At 37.2% G+C, this 18,220-nt stretch overlaps 1 protein-coding gene across 3 annotated transcripts in view; it reads left to right on the top strand.

Annotated features, from left to right (window-relative positions):
- Nucleotides 1-18,220, top strand: part of UTRN (utrophin) — a 347,751-nt gene that overhangs the window by 114,840 nt on the left and 214,691 nt on the right. For all 3 annotated transcript variants that reach the window (XM_042814678.1, XM_042814669.1, XM_042814661.1), the window contains exons 32-41: nt 244-399; nt 1,950-2,120; nt 3,383-3,562; nt 7,499-7,627; nt 7,768-7,938; nt 8,103-8,252; nt 8,630-8,767; nt 9,734-9,886; nt 15,542-15,733; nt 16,182-16,354. In XM_042814678.1, the coding sequence (XP_042670612.1) occupies nt 244-399; nt 1,950-2,120; nt 3,383-3,562; nt 7,499-7,627; nt 7,768-7,938; nt 8,103-8,252; nt 8,630-8,767; nt 9,734-9,886; nt 15,542-15,733; nt 16,182-16,354 (1,613 nt within the window). The remainder of the gene's footprint in view (nt 1-243; nt 400-1,949; nt 2,121-3,382; nt 3,563-7,498; nt 7,628-7,767; nt 7,939-8,102; nt 8,253-8,629; nt 8,768-9,733; nt 9,887-15,541; nt 15,734-16,181; nt 16,355-18,220) is intronic.

The following is an 18,220-nucleotide window of genomic DNA, read 5'->3' as shown; positions in this document are numbered from 1 at the left end:
CGGGTTACGTTATGGAGTAAACAGTGATGAACTATTGGTATAAAATTTGCTTCATTAAAAACTAAAGCTAGAATAAAGTATGGAAAATCAGGAGTTTGAAATCTGCTTGGTAGACATTTTTGCATTGCCATGTGTTACTTTGATTTGCTCTTAATCCAAAGCTCAGAGTTTAAGTGCGCTGAATGAAGTACTCTGAACATTTGAACTAGAAATCAATCACTAGTATGTCTGTCTGTGCTTTAGAAACTCTATAAAACCCTAAGTGAAGTGAAACTGGAGGTTGAAACTGTCATCAAGACAGGAAGGCAAATTGTACAAAAGCAACAGACGGATAATCCCAAAGGAATGGATGAACAACTGACAGCATTGAAATTTCTTTACAATGACCTCGGGGCACAGGTAAGAAAACTAAATCTTTATAAAAACATTTATCTGCATATAAATTATTTTATTTATTGTTTTGATGTCAGATGGTGTTGTAAGGTTTTGATTTTGCAGCTGATACTGCATAAGCCATTTGCTTCATCCAGAAGGAATCTGTTGAGAGATGAAAGATTGCTTGTAACAGTTTTGAAGTTGCTCAGATTCTCTGTGATCATAGAGTGTTCCTGAAGGGGAGGTCTTTCTTCAAGAAAGGAAAGTTCATAGAACTTTAGTCATTTCATTAAAGCTCACCTGCTACTCCTTAAGGTGTTTGTATGATGTTACACCTGTTTGTAAAACAGATTGCAAGATACTTAACTTTTGAATTGTCATGTGAGAAGTTTGGGTTGGTGTAAATTCTTTCTTTCTTTCTCTCTCTCTCTCTCTCTCTCTCTATTTATTTTTAGGAGATGTCATGATGATTTCTAACTGTAATCCTTTTAAGAGTTGCCTTCAGGGTGAAATAAAAAATACATGTAAAAGTGCTTTCTAAGAACTTCTTTAAATATTGATTTGAGTAATTTTCTTAGAAGTTTTTATCTCCATTTTGGATACATTTGGAATAGTCAAAAATAACTAAATGCTTGGGTGGGTGATGGTGGGGGAAATAGGGATTTTTTTTCCTACTTACATTAAGACAGAAGTCCAAGCAGAATCAGGCTTATTCAGAGTGAAACTACATTAGTGCTCTCGTAGCATTGTTGTAATTTCTTGAAATGGGTCCTATAAATCTTTTATAAAGTAAAGAATATTCAAGAAGGCATGGATTCTAATGTAGCCTATGCACTTATAGCTCATTACGTAGGAGGACAAGAAATTAGAGAGGGACAGTAAGTCAGGGATATTTGCAATATGAGGTTACAGTCCTGTTTGTATCTCTGAATTTACTTTTTTTTAGATCTTCAAAGAGTATATTATTTTGTATGAATACAGGCAAACACTAAATTGAGGGTAATTTTTGAAATCTCACTTTATTCTTGCTTCCGTGGTTGGGTTGTTCTCAAATGTTAAACTTTGATCAGACAAATTGTATAGTCAGTATGAAATGGAACTAATTGCACTGCAGCAAACATCAAATTTCACATTTATTTTATACAGCTGTTTGCAAGGGCAAACTGTGTTTTCTTTACAACTTTCTGCTGTCATGTCTGCCCCAAAAATACTGGATTCTGTATTAGTTAATCTAAGTTAATAAGTTAATTCTATATTAGTTAATTAGTTCTATTATCAGTTAAAAAACATAATGAACGTACTTTAAACTTTGACTTGGTGATTCTTAGCTATAAGTAAGCGGTAAGCGTGTTTCTTTTAAGTATATCTTAATTTATAATTATTCAGGTTTATGTATTCTGCTTTGTATAGTAAGATGCAGATGCTTATAAACAGTTTTTCTTTTCAGGGTCCTTTGCTGTGCAAGAAGACAGCTTTTATTAATGAAAAGATTTGAATTTAAGTGGGTATCTTAGTTGACTAACACTTTCATTTTTGTTGTCTTTTAAAATCTTTGTTTTTCTTTTTTTTCATAGGTTACAGAAGGAAAGCAAGATCTTGAACGAGCATCCCAGCTGGCACGCAAAATGAGGAAAGAGGCTGCCTCTTTGTCAGAGTGGCTAGCTACTACTGAGGCAGACTTGGTGCAGAAGTCCACTTCGGAGAGCTTGCTTTCTGACCTGGATTCAGAAATTGCCTGGGCTAAAGTGAGCGTGCTTTAAAAATACATAGGATAAATTAATGTTTTTAACATTATAGTGATATTATATGGAAGTGACTGAATTTAAATCCTAAATTTGTTCCCATGTCTTTTACATGATGAAGTTACTGTAGATTTGATTGGCTGTGTGCAGTAGCTAATTGAATGTTGACTCAAATAGCCAGTGAAGTATTAAGATATTGCTATGTAGTTGTTATTAGTAGGTATTTAAATGACTTACTCTGTCACTGCATAATTCATAGGTTAATGTTTGTAATTCTCAGGAAATATATTTTTGGCCTGTATAAAATATTAAGAGAACAAATTGAAAACTCATCTATGTTTTTAACAAGAAGTTGAGCTTGTAACTTTTCATTGAAACAGCCGGTCTTAAAAAGTGTGACTTTACAAATCAAAAAGCTCCAGTAACTTGTTATTTACTTTTTCATCCATAAACTGCAACTTTTCAGAGGGAGAAGAATGTCTTCTAATTATTCTGGAGAAAATGATTTTCTCACATTGTAGAAACTAGTGTATGTAATAGTTGGAGTTAGTAAAAAAATGTCAGTTAATACACTTGTTCTGTTCTTTCCACTCTTTGATTTGTCACCTTTTCCTCTTGGAATAGATCTCTGTAGAATCATTACATTCCAAAGCTTACAAAATTAGAAAAGCATCTAGTCATAACCTTCTTCTCACAGTTTTGGCTCAGAGTTAACTGTCATTAGTACTACACTGCTACTGTAGGAATATCCCTAAGATTTCTCTCCAAACAAGCATATTAAATAGTTGCTGAAGTAAATTTACCATACCTTTGTAAGCAATACAAATATTTCATGAGCTGTTACACTGCACCGCTGCGAGGATAAACACGTTATGTTGCATGAAAAATAATCCTTTCTGTCTCAATGTTGAGATGGAGATGATTTTAGAATGCATGTAGTAATTTGAATGTTTGTTTCTTTCCCAAAGATAATAAGCTAAAAGTATTTAGCTCACAGGGAATAAGATTTTTAAGAAGCTCCAGGCAGTATTTGCAATTAATTGCATTATTTCGCTTGCTGTATACTGGCAAATAATTTTCTAAATAGACAGATGTTATCAGTAATAATTGGAGATATTGAATGGCAAGAGATGTTTCTTTTCTCATGGAAACCATACATTGATATTCAAGAGATGACACATTTAATTCTTATGCCTGGCTTCCTTGCTCTTGTGATTGGAGCTAGTTCGCAGTGCGCTGTGTGTGAGTGACTCTTCTTGTTTCAGAATGTTCTGAGAGAGCTGGAAAGGAGAAAAGCTGATCTGAAGAGTATTACAGAAAGCTGCACCACGCTCCAGGCTCTAGTGGAAGGGAGTGAGACTTCCCTGGAGGAGAAGCTCTGTGTTCTTAATGCTGGCTGGAGCAGAGTTCGGACCTGGACCGAGGACTGGTGTGACACTTTGCTGGTAAGTTGCATATGACAAATATTTAGAGCAGTTTTACCTCTGTGCCCTGAGAGCAGTTGCCTCACATTCTGTGATGTGAAGCTTCTGTGGTGCTTAAAGGAACATAGAATAGATTTCTAGTTACTATGTAGATGAAGAGCTGATTATTGAGATTTACAATAAGGTGAGAACTATTTTGCAAGTGTTTGATGCATACTGCTAGGCGTTGGTACCATGTACTTCATAGAAGTGGGTAATCCTCAGTGAATAGGAGATGAAAATGCAGGATCTGGACATGAGTTTGAATTTGTATAAGTATCCCAGGCAGTTAACTTGATTTAAATGGGAATAACTTGCTTTAGTTGTTGAGAATAAAACTGTTAGTTTAGTTTTATTTTTGTCTTTTATTTTTCTGGCTTCGGTACAGGTCTCATTTCTGTGTTCTTACTTTTCATAGACTTTGTGGTATGTCTTTCTTTTCTACAGAAAATCCAGAATATGCTTAGTGAACACTTTCATGTATCTGTTGTTTTCATGTGTTCTTTATATTTCCCTTTGTCTATCCCTTTAATGTGTTTTCACATTACATTTTAATCTGTTGTCTTCATTTACAAATTTATCTCCTAGTCCCTCTTGCCTATTAACATTATATGACCTTCTCTTTTGTTATACCAGTAGTGCTAGTAGACACCAATAGTATCTACTTGTTACTTAGTTCTTTACTGCTCCCACCTCTTTTGTAATATTCCTGCTACCTTAGTGCTTAGAAGTAAGTTGTTTCCAAAATTATTCTAAAAGGGAACATCTACCATTGCACATTGCACATAACCTGAGTGATTAAGAGACATAAAAACATCAGAAAACTTCTAGTGGCTTGCTCTTTACCTTGTCATAGCTGATTCAGCCAAATAAAAAACAAAAACGCATAATGGAAGTGTTGTCTGTTTCATAACGTGTTAATGAGAGCCCAGAAGTGGGACCTTCTGTTAATGCTTTCTATGCGACTTACTATATGCTCATCAATTTGTTACCATAAGTAGAAAACCAGGACTAATAGAACTAGGCCAAAATTGATTGGTTTCCAAGAGGCTGCTGTAAGTGCTGTTCTTCATTCAGCCTGAAAGAAACCTGTTTACCAGCTCCAGCGTTATAAAAAAAAAATAGTTTGTGTTATGTTGGCTTAGGTTGGGAGGGATCATAAAGATCATTGAGTTCCAGACTCCCTGCCATGGGCTAGATTGCCACCCACTATTAGACCAGTCTGCCCAGGGCCCACATCCAGCGTAGTCTTGAAGATCCATGACATCTCTGGGCAAACCTGTTCCAGTGCCTCACCACTCTCTGAGTAAGGAACTTTTTCCTAATATCCAAAATTGCCCTCTTTCAGTTTAAAACCATTCCCCCTTGTCCTATTACTGTCAGATCTTGTGAAAATTCACTCTGCTTCCTTGCATGTAAGCTCTCTTCAAGTACTGGAAGAGATCATCAAAAACACTTGCAAAACATGTATCAACATATCTGGATTTTGGTAGTTGAGTGCTAGTTGCTCTCAGTGTAAGGGGTTGTTACTGTTCCTTCACAAAGGAGTAAGGGGAAGAAATTCATTCACTTTCTTCTAAGACAAAGCTGCTGTGCTTTGCACATCCCTTAGCTCTTGAGAGGTGCAAAAACTTGCTATCATCACTGTTGGTTCCCAGTTACCGTATCTTTTTCTCTGTCTAGTAACTTTCTGAGTTCATTACCTACCTTAAGACCTAAATTATGGCTGTTGAACAGACATTTGATAACTTTCTAATTGTGTTAAACAAAGCATTTGGGATCCTCTGTCAGTCTGTTGCTCCTTTGGACAGCCAGTAAGTGCATGTTTTAAGTATATGCTGTCTCTGAGTTAAGGCCATCAGTATCTGGCTGAATAAATGTAAGACCTTATTAACCCCCTGCAAGCATTGCTTAATGGACGTGAAAGACAATTGATGTTAGCAAAAAAAACCAAACAACCCCAAAACCGATGTTTTCAAATGGAGTATTTCTTTGTTGCTAGTTTGGTACTCCACCTTCAGAGGACGTTGATAGGGCCTGAAACTGGAGACTGGGGATGGCATGAACCCTTCTGCCTTGTGTTCAGTGCCTGTTGCAAGTCATACAATTCATCATCTGATGATTTCTATGTTAGGAATAATTAAGACAGTTTACCCTTTTACATAAAAGCTGTAAGAGTGATCTGCAACTAAAAAGCTTCTGAACTAATTTTATTCATATGAGCATTGCCCTTGTGCTTTGTTAGATTAAATTGTACTTTCAGTAGGGAAAGATACAAATTTCTTGATTTAAAACAAAAAACCTTAGTCCTCTCTTTCCTACTTTTCCTCAGTTTGTGATACCTAAAAAAGGAAAAGCTCAGCTCCCATGTATGGGAGTTTCCTTCAAACCACTGTGACTGCATGGTAATTACTGACGCTGTTTAGTCTGTGGAAAAGGAGGCTGAGGAGAACCTTATTGCTCTCTTCCAATATCTGAAAGGTGCTTACAGCAAGAGCGGGATTGGCCTCTTCTCACTGGTGACAGGTGAATGAGGAGAAATGGCCTTAAGTTGTGCCAGGGTAAATTTAGGTTGGATATCAGGAAAAGCTTCTTTACAGAAAGGGTTGTTAAGCACTGGAATGGGCTTCCCAGGGAGGTGGTTGAGTCACCATCCCTGGATGTGTTTAAAACTCATTTGGATGTTGTGCTCAGGGACATGATTGAGCAGAGTGATTTTAGTTAGGGAGTATGGTTAGGTTGTGGTTGGACTTGATGATGTTTAAGGTCTTTTTCAACCTGAGCAATTGTATGATTCTATGATTTAGGTAATAAATTCTATATCTAAGCAGGATGGTACCTCTCTTTGCTTCATTTGTTGTCATGGATGTTCACAGATGATCAGGACTGTGCTATCGCAATTCTGATGCCTGTCTATCAGGATGTTGGACATTGACCAACAGAACAGCTTCTATATCTCTGGAAAGTAACTCTTCTCATATATCTCATGGCTGCATTTTTGTAAAGGCTGTCAGATATTTGGGTAAATGTCCCAAAAAGATGCTACTGTATCTTCCTGTCTTTTTTACCCTTTCACATCTGGCCTGGTTTCATGTATGATAAAATCTTGCAAATTAATCTTCAAGTCCACAAATTTGACTTTTTATATTATTCTTCATCCTATTTTCCTTTGTTTCCTTGTTTCTCTTCCTTGACTATTAATATTCTGTAAAGACACAAGTCTTTCCATTATATATTACTGATCTTTCTAGTAAGGCCCTCTTCCTGCAAGAACTTTGGAGATTTTCTCATATCTGTAGACAAATTAATGTATTGTTTCTGTTAACAAACATTACAGTTTCTGACTGCGAGAATGTGAGAACACAATGTAATGTTTTTTTCCAAAGAGAAAGAAATATCTTAAAGGAATCGGTACAGTATGAAAACTTGCAAATATTATAACTGATAGGTTTTGCTGTAAAGTCCTTTCACTTGAAAATAAAACAAGGAAAACCAACCACATAGAGTGTATACTGTTGTGTATCTGCTAGCAATAATTGAAAAAGTGTGCTGTGTTTGTTTAAGCGATGCTGTGGTCTGGCTGCAATATTATAATATACTGTCTGGTTTTGGTCGGGTCATTTAAACTATTTCTGTTTCTCCTTCTATGAATTAGAAAGAATAACATTGATGTTATAATATTAGTAAGTATTATTATTATTAATTAATGTCTGGAATGAAAATTGCAATCTTGTAAATACCTTAGTGATGGTAAAAGGTACAATCAAGTTTTTGCTGTTTCTCTCCAAGGTGTAGCCACAACAGTTTCTGTTTCAGTGATGTATTTTGTAGTCAGAATGATGTGGAGTGGCAGTTTTTTTCCTACTGTTTTTCTTTCTTTTCTATTTTCATTGATGTGTCTTTTTCAAATTTTACCAGAATCATCAGAGCCAGCTGGAAATCTTCGATGAAAATGTTGCCCACATAAGTACTTGGCTGTATCAGGCTGAAGCCTTGCTGGATGAGATTGAGAAGAAGCCAGCAAGCAAAAAGGAGGAAACTGTGAAGGTAGAAAATATTACAGTTTAAGGAGGAAGCTGTGAAATAACCAGATTTTTATTCTAAATGAAATGACGTTTGCTGCCTCATTTGCTTGTTAATTCTCTTCCATTTTCCTACTGTAAATCTTGGCTTTTTCTTTCACTTAGCGTTTAACATCTGAATTGGATGATGTTAGTCTGCGTGTGGATAACGTGCGTGATCAGGCTGTCATCCTAATGAATGGTCGAGGGGTGTCGTGCCGTGAGCTTGTTGAACCAAAGCTGGCAGAACTGAACCGTAACTTTGAGAAGGTTTCTCAGCACATCAAAAGTGCCAAGGTGAGGGGAGTGCCATGAAATGCTCATTGAGTGTCATAATAAAGACAAATAGCTTTAGAAAATAGATCAGATTTTTGCTAAAGTGGTGCTTGCCTGCTTCTGATTCTCTTTTAAACATAGATCTTTCCATGAAAAAAAACCTTTATTTATTTAAAATACTGCAGATGCTTGTTGGACAAGAACGACTCCCTGTCATGCCGGAGCCCCGTGAAGTCAGAGTGGCCTTTCCAGACCTGGAAAAATTTGAGAGTGACATGCAGAATATGTTAAAAGTCGTAGAAAAGCACCAGGAGCTGAGTGAGGAAGATGAAAAGGTTTGTGAGCAATGATGAATTAAATAATGGACTTAATCCTTTTTTTTTCCACACATTATATTCCCACTGACTACTGGGGGAATTGTGAGAAAATCTTTTTAGTACAGGAATCAAAAATAAAAGGGAATTACTGGGCTTTTGGAGACACTGCATGGTTTTCTTATATGTTTCCTACCTACTGCTGCTTCTTGCATAGTCTGTATTTTCATTTTGGTTTTATATAATCTGCTTCAGACAGTGAACTTTGATGTGCATCTTTTTTTCTCTTTTTCTTCTCAATTGTTATAAGGCTGGTTTACTGTGAAGGTAATAGAGTACAAAATGTTTGTGTTTTTTCACTTTTTTTATTTTCTTCCTATGTAATTGTCTGTACCTAGCTGGATCAAGAAAGAGCTCAGATTGAGGAGGTTTTACGGAGAGGAGGACAGCTGTTACAGCAGCCTATGGAAGACAATAAGAGAGAGAAGATACGCATGCAGCTGGTGCTTCTGCAGACAAAGTACAACAATGTACAGGTATGATTACAGTAGTTATTAGAGTTGCAGCTCATTTATGCTGGTCTCCCTTCAGTATCTCATTTACCATCTGGTTATAACTTTTTTTAAAATGTAGGAGTGTCTGTAGGAGAGTTAAATGTGCATACATCCAGCCTGATTCTTTGAATGTTTGCAATTCCAAACCGTGGATTTTGTCATTACAAAATTTTGAGGAAATGGTTTTGATTTTTCCTTTTTACAGTGTCACAGATTGTGTGCATATTTGCACAGTGGGTGCAGAATCTGAGCATTTGCTTTATTTGTTGCCTCTTCTCACACTCCAGCAGTGGTTTATCTCCACTACAGGGCTGTGTTAAGAGTGGCTACCTTGGTGTGTGTGCACAAACATATTCAAGTATATTCATGGAGTTCTCATTTTAAGAAGTTGTAGTGAATGTGAGTCTGACCTCAAATTTCTTCTCTGTTTCTACAGTGGCTATTGTCACTAATTTCTGACTCTAGTATAATAGTAGTGCTTTCATACATATCATATTTAAAATATTTTTTGTGAAGGAGAAATGGATCTATATTAATATTCTTTTCAACTCACCTGTTTAAGTCATATTTGAGTTTGTAAAATGACGTACAGTGTAAAATAAGGTGTAGCAGGATTAGACCCTTAGGCTGACTTTGATACAAATTGATAAATGGAAGATATATTAAAAAAAAATAAATGTAAATGGCTTATACTGTTGCATATTCCTGGAGATGTTCAAGGTCCTGGGCAGCCTTATTCAGTGGTTGGCAGCTCAGCTGTGGAGGGGGAGATAGAGCTCGATGATCTTCCAACCCAAGCCATTCTGTGATTCCACTGTATGATCCTGTATTTTGGAATTTTTCCTCATCAGATGAATCTGTAGGGTAGTTTCGTTTTTCAAATATGTAAGACCTATCTTTCCCTCTTCTCATATATTTTTATATCTTTTCTGATATACTCAACTGTAGGAGGGCAGGTCATTTCAAAGGAGACAAGTGGTAGAACTCTCTCCAGTGTTTTCTCAGTATAAGAAGGACCATGACAATCTAATGAAGTGGCTGGATGAGGCTGAACATCGACTGCCAGGACTGCAAGGAATGGAAGATGAACAAAAGCTGAAGGTAAATTAGTCTTTTTTTCTTAGGGTGAACAGAGGGAAGGCTGCGTATAAGCTGATATGCTAGGGATTATGGCTGTTCTTTAGATTATTTCTTGGGAAGAAGTGTTTTCAAAATAATAGCATTCATTTTTCGTTAGGGAATGATCTGCCTGAATAAAATTAGGTTTTTCTACATAGTAGTCGTAGGTCCAAAATATCCCAGCCATCAGACTCAAATCTTACAGCAGTTAAATCAAGATAGTTTCTGTTGTTGGTCTTCACGTGAGGGTTATGCTTAGCTGTTTCTGATGCCCTGCATCAAATAGCCTGATTCAGTGTCTCATTGGCGCACGTGTGAAAAAAGCCCGTTTTGAAGCTTAAACTCTGCATGCAGTGATAGCAATACTGTAACTACTAAGATGTTACCCTTCACTGCCTCAAATTCTTGGGAGTGAGAAATATCTTTACGTGATTAATATTGCTGTACACAGTATTTCAGAAAATGACAAAATTTGAAGTATTTTTTAATGAGTTTTTTGCCACAGTGCATGCAAGTGAGTCTTGACAAGCATTTTAACGGGTGATTTAATAGGATGCCAGGGTCTGATAAAGTTTACTTCCCAAAAACCTGTATTTCTTAGTTATTGAGACTACAGCTACTTTCAGTGGTGTATGTTGTGTTTTATTTTGTCTTTATTATTATTTCTCCTTTTCATCCTTCAAACCACTGTGACTGCTTGGTAATTGCTTTAATATTTTAGGCAATAACAGTCAGGAACCTTGTGAAGCAGTAAGTAATTTCTTGGACAAGCTCGGGGACTAGGCAGTCTGTCAAGTAATTCTTGGTTTCTGCATACGAACCTTCATTATTAAAACTAATCAATCTCTTTTTGACTGTTGTGTAACTTTTTAACTCTGTGCCAATTAACTTAAAGGCAGAGGTAAAATGCACTGTTTCCCTGTGAGTCTCGTATCCATGAATTTGTAACGTGGTGCTCTTTATTCACAGGTATAGAGTAATGTGGCTTCAGCTGCCTACGATAGCTGTGGGCCTGTGGCTGGCAGCCTGTTGTCCTTCCTTGTGTAGGCTGTCAAAGTGAACTTTATTTTTTTTTTACTTCTCTTTATGAAGACTTGAATCATAAGCCTCCTGCACAGAGCTAGGCAACAGAAACAACCCTAAGCATCTTCTTTCCTGTTGCTCTGTTGAGTCCCCAGTGGACACTCCTGATGACTTACTGTGGTATTTGCATGTGAGCTTCTTAGGATCTGATGTATGCAATGGAATTTCTTTGAAAGAACGAAGATCCATCCATGTTTGAAGTGCAACGGTATGATTCAGACTGGACTTCCTCATCCCTGTTGGTCTTTCTTGTGCTTGGCTGATCTTCTCTAAGGCAGATCCTTTGCTTTTACTGAAGTCTTAGTATTTAGGGGCATACTGTAGCTAATCCTAGGCATTTCTGGATAGAGGAAATTCCTTCGTCTTGGTATCAGGGTACTGAATGCAGAAGATCATATGAGATCATATAACTACAGATTGCAAGGGCTATTACAGTAGACTGTGGATGAAGAAATGCTCAGATTTAGTTGTACAAAAAAAAATCCTTACACTTCCAAATGTAATTCTTAGTCTGACAGTGTCTGTTGGGCTTTCAGATGAGGACTAGAGCAGTTTTCCTTTCTGATTTGAAGAAGCTGCTGCTTTTCCTTTGTGTGTCTCCAGCCTTCTGGTATCTTTGTGATAAGGCAGCCTGCCTCGGGTGACCGTAGTTTAATTTTTGTCACTTACTCTCTCCTCTGCTTCACTAATTGATCTTGAACACTTGCCAGGAAGGATGTGTCTTGAGGCTGCCGCTTCTTATTTTGATCTTCTAAATTTTATTTTTATTTATTTTTTAAAATTTTTTTAATTGGGACTGTGCTGTCTTTGAAGGGAAACAGTGTTCCCCTTAATGATCATTGCTTTAGGTGAACACAGTTGCTTCAGAATTCTATTGGCATCAGCAGAGAAGGAGCTCTGATACTGAAATACCTTAAGAACAACATCCCTCCATTCCTGATTGTTACCATTTTACTTGTGCTTGATCCCCTACCTCCCTTGATGTATTTAAGAGGCCTCAGATTAGGCGTCCCGCAGAGTGTCATAAAGTTGATAAAGGTTGTGGAGCATCTCCCTTATGAGGAAAGACTGAGTAGGCTGTAGGTCTCTTCAGTCTGGAAAAAAGAAGACTCAGGAGGGATGTTTAATGTTTATAAATATCTAAAAGGGAGGTGGGAGGCAAATGGATGAGGCATGCTCTTCTCAGTGGTGTATAGTGATAAGACAAGGAGCAGTGGCCCAAAATTAAGAAGTTCCATACAAACATGTGAAAGAACTTCTTTACAGTAAGGGTGATGGGGCACTGGAAGAGGTTGCCTGGAGAGGTTGTGGAGTCTCCTTCTCAGGAGATATTCATGACCCATCTGGACGCCTACCTGTGTGACCTGTGGTAGGGAACCTGCTTTAGCAGGAAGTTGGACTCAGTGATCTCTTGGGGTTTCTTCCAACTCCTATGATTCTGTGACTGCCGTATGGCAGCTTCCTTCTCAGCCATGATCCCAAATGAACAAAAGGGTCTGTATTAAATTAAGTGCTGGGTCAACACCTCACCTTGATGTGAGGGAGTTGCAGGGAGCAGAAAAGCCCACATCATAAGTTTATCGCGATATGCCGTACATTTCATTGAATTCCTTCTTTTCTAAACTTGTTTTAATATTTATTGAATTGTTCCATTCTAACTTAGCTGTAAATGAGGGAAAAGAGAAATTAAACCTTATATTGCAAAAGTAATTAGTTGACTAAAGTTCCTGAGACAGTTTTCCAGGTTTTAGAAAGCTGTTCTGAATTAAAAATGATCGTTTTGCAGATGGTGAGTGAATTTGATGCCTCATGCACCATACTGTTTCTCTTACAATCTGAAACACAGATTATCCAATAATAAAGAAAACATATTTGCTTGCCTGCTGTGCTTTTTACAGGGGAAGTTTTGATTTACTTAAATGCGGACCAGTAGCAATATTGTCAACAAATATATTGCTTACTGACTTCACTAATTAGTGTAGAAGTTGTTGTGTGAGTTTAGCATTGGAAAACTTTTCCTCCTGAAAAGGCTATGAATTATTTTGGCTGAGAGAGAGAAGGGACAAGGATCGGTTAAGAAGCATGTGTTTTCTGGTCTAAGGGATATTTACTTGCTAAGGGAGTAAGTAATATGTGGTGATCTGAGATTAGATTGGGTAAACGCTTGGTTGTGACTTTCACATTATATTTTATGTCAATTTCTTGGGCAGTATTTTCAAAAATCCACTTTGGAAGCAAGTCAGAATATTGCCTTGAGTAGAATCTTTGTTAGATTTTGTTTAAAAATATGTTTAAGTATAAAAGATGAAAGGGAAAGAAAATCTGAAACTAAATACAGAACTACAGGTCAAAAAGGTATGTGTTAAATATGGAGTTAAACACTGAGTTAAAATTATTGTTAACTTCTCTCACTGAGAGCCTTTGTTTATAGAATGTACGATTGTCATCCTGTCAAATCTCTTCCTAAATAATCTTTAATTTATAGCTTTTTGAGTGTACCTAAGAAAATGGTTTGTGTGTTCCTAAATTAAAATTATCAACATCTGTAAGACTTAAATGTTTGCCTTGCATGAGACACAGTTATGTCAAATTTCTGATCCTCCATTTTTTTAATACTTAATGCTGTAATTTAGAAGCTGCTAACCTGCAGTGCACGGTAGAGAACAGCAGAACACTTAACTCAGCTGTAGTTTACAATGGTTACGTATACTCACCCTTAGAGGAAGGGCTGTGAAGGGAGCAAACATCTCAGTGATGAGAGACAGCTGCAGGAAATGTGCTTTGAAGGAGCAGCACTAGGAGGTGTACTGCCATTTACTGCCATGCAGAGGAGCAGCAACCTTGCCCTGAACGGGGCTGTTGGGGAAGCAGGAAGTTGCACTGTTTATCATTATTGGCAGCAAGTGGAAAGCCAGTTCACTGAATGCCACAGATCTTTCAAATTCTTCGCAAGTTTTCTGATCTGACAGGCATCTTGTCTCATGCTACTGAGTAAAATTTGCTTCCAATTGTGCAGCCTTTGTCTTATTTCCTTGGAACTGGGGACCTCTTTGTCCACAGAAGAATCACACCACTGCCAAAGCCTTCAGCATTTGCTTGAAATTTCAGTGATGGAAGGTAGCAAAATATATACAACACATCAAGAAAATGTTTCTTTGGGGAGCATCAAGAACCGTGATGCTAGATTTGTAACTAAAACATATATAGGAGGTTATAGCTTCTGCTATGCCACTTGCTTGTTGTGGTGCTACTAAAGCAGAAGTAATGGTACTTGTGTCCTCAGTATTGATGTCAGTGTGCTTTTAAACTACATAAATAAAATCTTCAGGAACATTCTATGCATAAGAAATCCTGAATGGTGTATAATTTAACATAACCTTTTTGCTGCAGTCCTTTTTGCTTTTGAACTACATATGCCACATGTTACATCAAGTTAATTTTGAGTGACACATTTGAAATGCTCAGAAACGTGGAGGAGGAAGATGTAGACAGGTGTTCACAGCAACTTTGTTAATGGGGCTTAATATTTTAACTGTTGGCAGCTGTGCTGACTGCCTGCATGTCTGTGCCCACTTAAGTGCAGTGGTTGAAACCACTGTGAGCTGATGATTATGCCTTTGAACTCGTAAGTGTATTCTAAGCCATTGCTGGTAGTAACTCACGTGGGCAGTTAAGTGCTTCTATGTATTTCTTGTTGATAATTCTATTTCATCAAGTACTGGAGTGTATTACTTGGAGGTGGGTTTACCTTTTCAATGCTGATTTTAAAGAATGGGGCTCTTTTCAGAGATGGTGATGGAGTTCGGTTGGACAGAACATTTTTTCAGCAAGAAACCTGCCTTCAATCTTAGCTTTGCTCAGCTCCCTTTGCTAGGTGTGGCCATGTATAGTTTCTTACAGCTGGTTTCCTTACACTTCAGATGGAGGATGTGATTTCTAATTCAAGAAAAAGCTGCCCAAACTTACTGTTCTTAGTCTGCAATCTGCTAAGATGGTACTTGGCTACATGATCTGGTCTTAACAGCCAGAGTGGGTAGCACTTGCCAACATCTTGAGGAGTTAGTACCACTTATTGCTGCAAAATTAATATTGTATTACTGGTAAAGCATCAATTTATTTAAAAATAGCTGGGAAATATGGATGGGGATGCGTGCTGAGAAGAATCTGGAGAGAAGATGAATCTGCTTCAGTAAATTGGTAACTTATGGGAATTCTTGGTGAGGAAAGCAGGCTCGGTCATGAAGTTTATGTACTGGAAGGCTAAGAATCAAGGTGAGAGATACGACAGCAGTGCCTTTCCCCCTCCCCAGAGTTTTAATAAGGAATAATACAGTCTTATTGTGAAGCATGCTATCTACTGTTTTGTAACTTGTTTTTTCATTAAATAGTTTTCTGCAGGATTTGGAGCTTTCTGAAATGACATGACTTGGTTAGGAAAGCCTTTGTTTTTTAATTAAGATATTTTAATTCTGAATATAATCTACTGGCTTGTGATGTTTTTTTCCTTAAAATTTCTTGCAGTTTGAAATATAAAATGAATTTTTGTACTTCTAGGCAATCGCTGTCCAGCAGAGGTTAAAAAGCCCCTTTGCCACAGGAGTTAGGACTCTGCCTTTTTCAGCTGAATACCTGGTTGAAATCAACAAGGTCTTACTTGCCATGGCTGATGTTGAGCTGTTGCTGAATGCACCCGAGCTAAATACAGGCATCTATGAGGATTTTTCAACTCAGGAGGATGCACTGAAGGTACTACATATCTAAACGTTCAGAGGGAAGAAGTGGAGGGATTAGCAGTGTTCATGACATAAGTGTGGATTTGTTTAATAACAATGGTCCTGCTCTGAGAAATACAGTATGTCTCTTTACCTCAGGAACACATCAGGTATATAAAGTATTTCATCCTCTTCATAAAAAAAAAACAAACTACTGAGAACACTCTGAAGAATTTGTGAGTGACTGTTAAGTTCAGTTGTTGCTGATTTTATCTATGAACTGCTGATAGTTATGATCTGGGAGCTGTTGGGAATAGGTGAACGGTTGGACTGGATAATCTTATAGGTCTTTTCCAACCTTGGTGATTCTATGATTCTATGATCTTATTGTAGATACTGTTTTGGAATAACATTCTGGGGACATTAATTTTCCCTGCACTTGTTCATTTTACTGATGGCTTATGTTGTTTCTGTACTTGTAGAATGTGAAAGATATTTTGGATAAACTTGGGGATCAGATTGCGGTCATACATGAGAAGCAGCCTGATGTTATACTGGAAGCATCTGGGCCTGAAGCAATACAGATAGGAGATGCACTAACCCAGCTGAATGCAGAGTGGGACAGAATTAATAGAATGTACAATGATCGTAAGTGGTAAGTTGAGAATGCTTGGTGTCTGTGATCAAGTGGTGCACGTACTATGCGTTGAACAGAAGTGATTTACAAATGTGTGACAAGTCTGACAGTGAAAATAAAGATAAAAATGGTTGGTGTTGTTGTCTAAGCAGATACTTCAGTAAGTTCTGAGCCACTGGATCAGAGAAGCATCAGAATTTCTAAAGCATCAGCAAGCATTGCTGTTTCACTATGTTTTAATTAGAGAATAGTGGTTCTAGCTGGGTATTGCTTTCAATGTTTCTGCTGGCTGCCAATGGTCCCCTCCAACATTTGGAGACAAATGTTGCAGAATCTGGTACCTTTCATTACTTATCATACCTGCAGCTGTATTGTTGTCTTCATAAGTATGGGTCAAGCTGAGCTCTTAGTTATGACTTTTTCTTCCCTATAACTTAATTTAAAAGCTTTAACTACTATTATCTGTCTGTAAATGCCAGTAAAATTTCATTTACTAATAAAATTTCATTTCATTAAGTAGCCAGGTTTAACTGGAAACCTAATCTTCCTATTGAAAAAGATAATTGTGTCAAAGAGTAACTTTGGTGTTCATGATTAGTGGGCAAAAGGCAACAAATCACCTTCTCAGTTAGTTCACTGAATACAAATTACTTTTCAACTTCACAACATTTGTAAAGCTTTGCATTTTAATGAGGATATTATTGGGCACAATTTTCATGCAAAAAAGACTGCTGGACTAGGAATATAAGCAAAAATGGAATGCAACTTCCTGAATATATTAATTGCTTCAATTTTAATGGGGTGATGCATTTTAATAAATGAAGACAATTTTAGCATCAGTGTTAAAATACTTTTTGTAATTTTGGTATTTGTATTCTTTAACCCTTTTTATTACTGAGTTTATTTTTTTTAAACGGAACATTTATCCAATCTTGCCCTAAGTACAAGAAAGAAGACTAAAATAATCTATCTCCTTAGTAATCTCTGACTTTTTCTATTTCTAGGATGTGTGTAGATTTTGACAGGGTTAGTAGAAACAGCACCTGAAATGCTTGGCAAAAGACTGATTAGTTTTCAGAATTAGTAATGATTTTCTGATTGAGTTCCAACTAAGTAGTTAAATCTTGGATAAAAGCTCTAATGTAGCCAAGCACAAGTAGATTTCAGTTGCACTTACAAAGCCTTTAAGTACTCAATCGAATCTGATTGACGTGTTTTGATTTAAACACATGAAAATCAAATTGTCTGTGGGTTTTTCATATGCAAGTGTGTGTGTGCATGCACAGACTCAACAATCTGTATTGTGCTTCTTGTAACACTGCTGGTTTGCTTGTTCTGCTCCTTCTGTCACAAACTTTCCACCAGAGTTAAAAGTGCTGGTGATTTGGGAATTCAAATCCAAGCTGTGGCTTGGAAGCATGTGAGTTCTTCTGAAGGAAGCCAGGCGTGGCCAAATCTTGGTGGTATGCTTACAGGACTTTTGTACTTTTACCTTTCAGCCCAGGCATTCTGTGTATTGAAACAAGTTTCAAGTGGATCTGCCTTAAAACTGGAGTAAAACCACAGATCTATGCTCGAAATACTGATGTAACTTTAGGCTGGGAACCGAAACCATGAAAGCTTTCTATCTCAGTGTTTGCTGTTCTTAAACTCTTGATTCTGAAAAAAATTATGCCTCAGAAATTTTCATTTTGAAGGAACCCATTAAAATATTCTTTTAAACTATTTTAAGTGCTTAGAACGTATCTTCACGTTAAATCTGAAATGAGATAATACCATGAGACAGTATGTTCAGTTAAAGTCTGTGAAACGTATGTGAGAAATAAAAGGGGAATGGGATTTGGGTCAGTCTACAGTTTAGTATTGCCATGGGATGTATGCAAG

This window comes from Centrocercus urophasianus, unplaced genomic scaffold (assembly GCF_019232065.1).
Source record: "Centrocercus urophasianus isolate 14NV4802_14NV808 unplaced genomic scaffold, USGS_Curo_1.0 seq_10, whole genome shotgun sequence".
In the NCBI taxonomy this organism is placed as follows: domain Eukaryota; kingdom Metazoa; phylum Chordata; class Aves; order Galliformes; family Phasianidae; genus Centrocercus; species Centrocercus urophasianus.
Note: the sequence above shows the minus strand (reverse complement) of the source record. Positions and strands in the feature narration are given on the sequence as shown.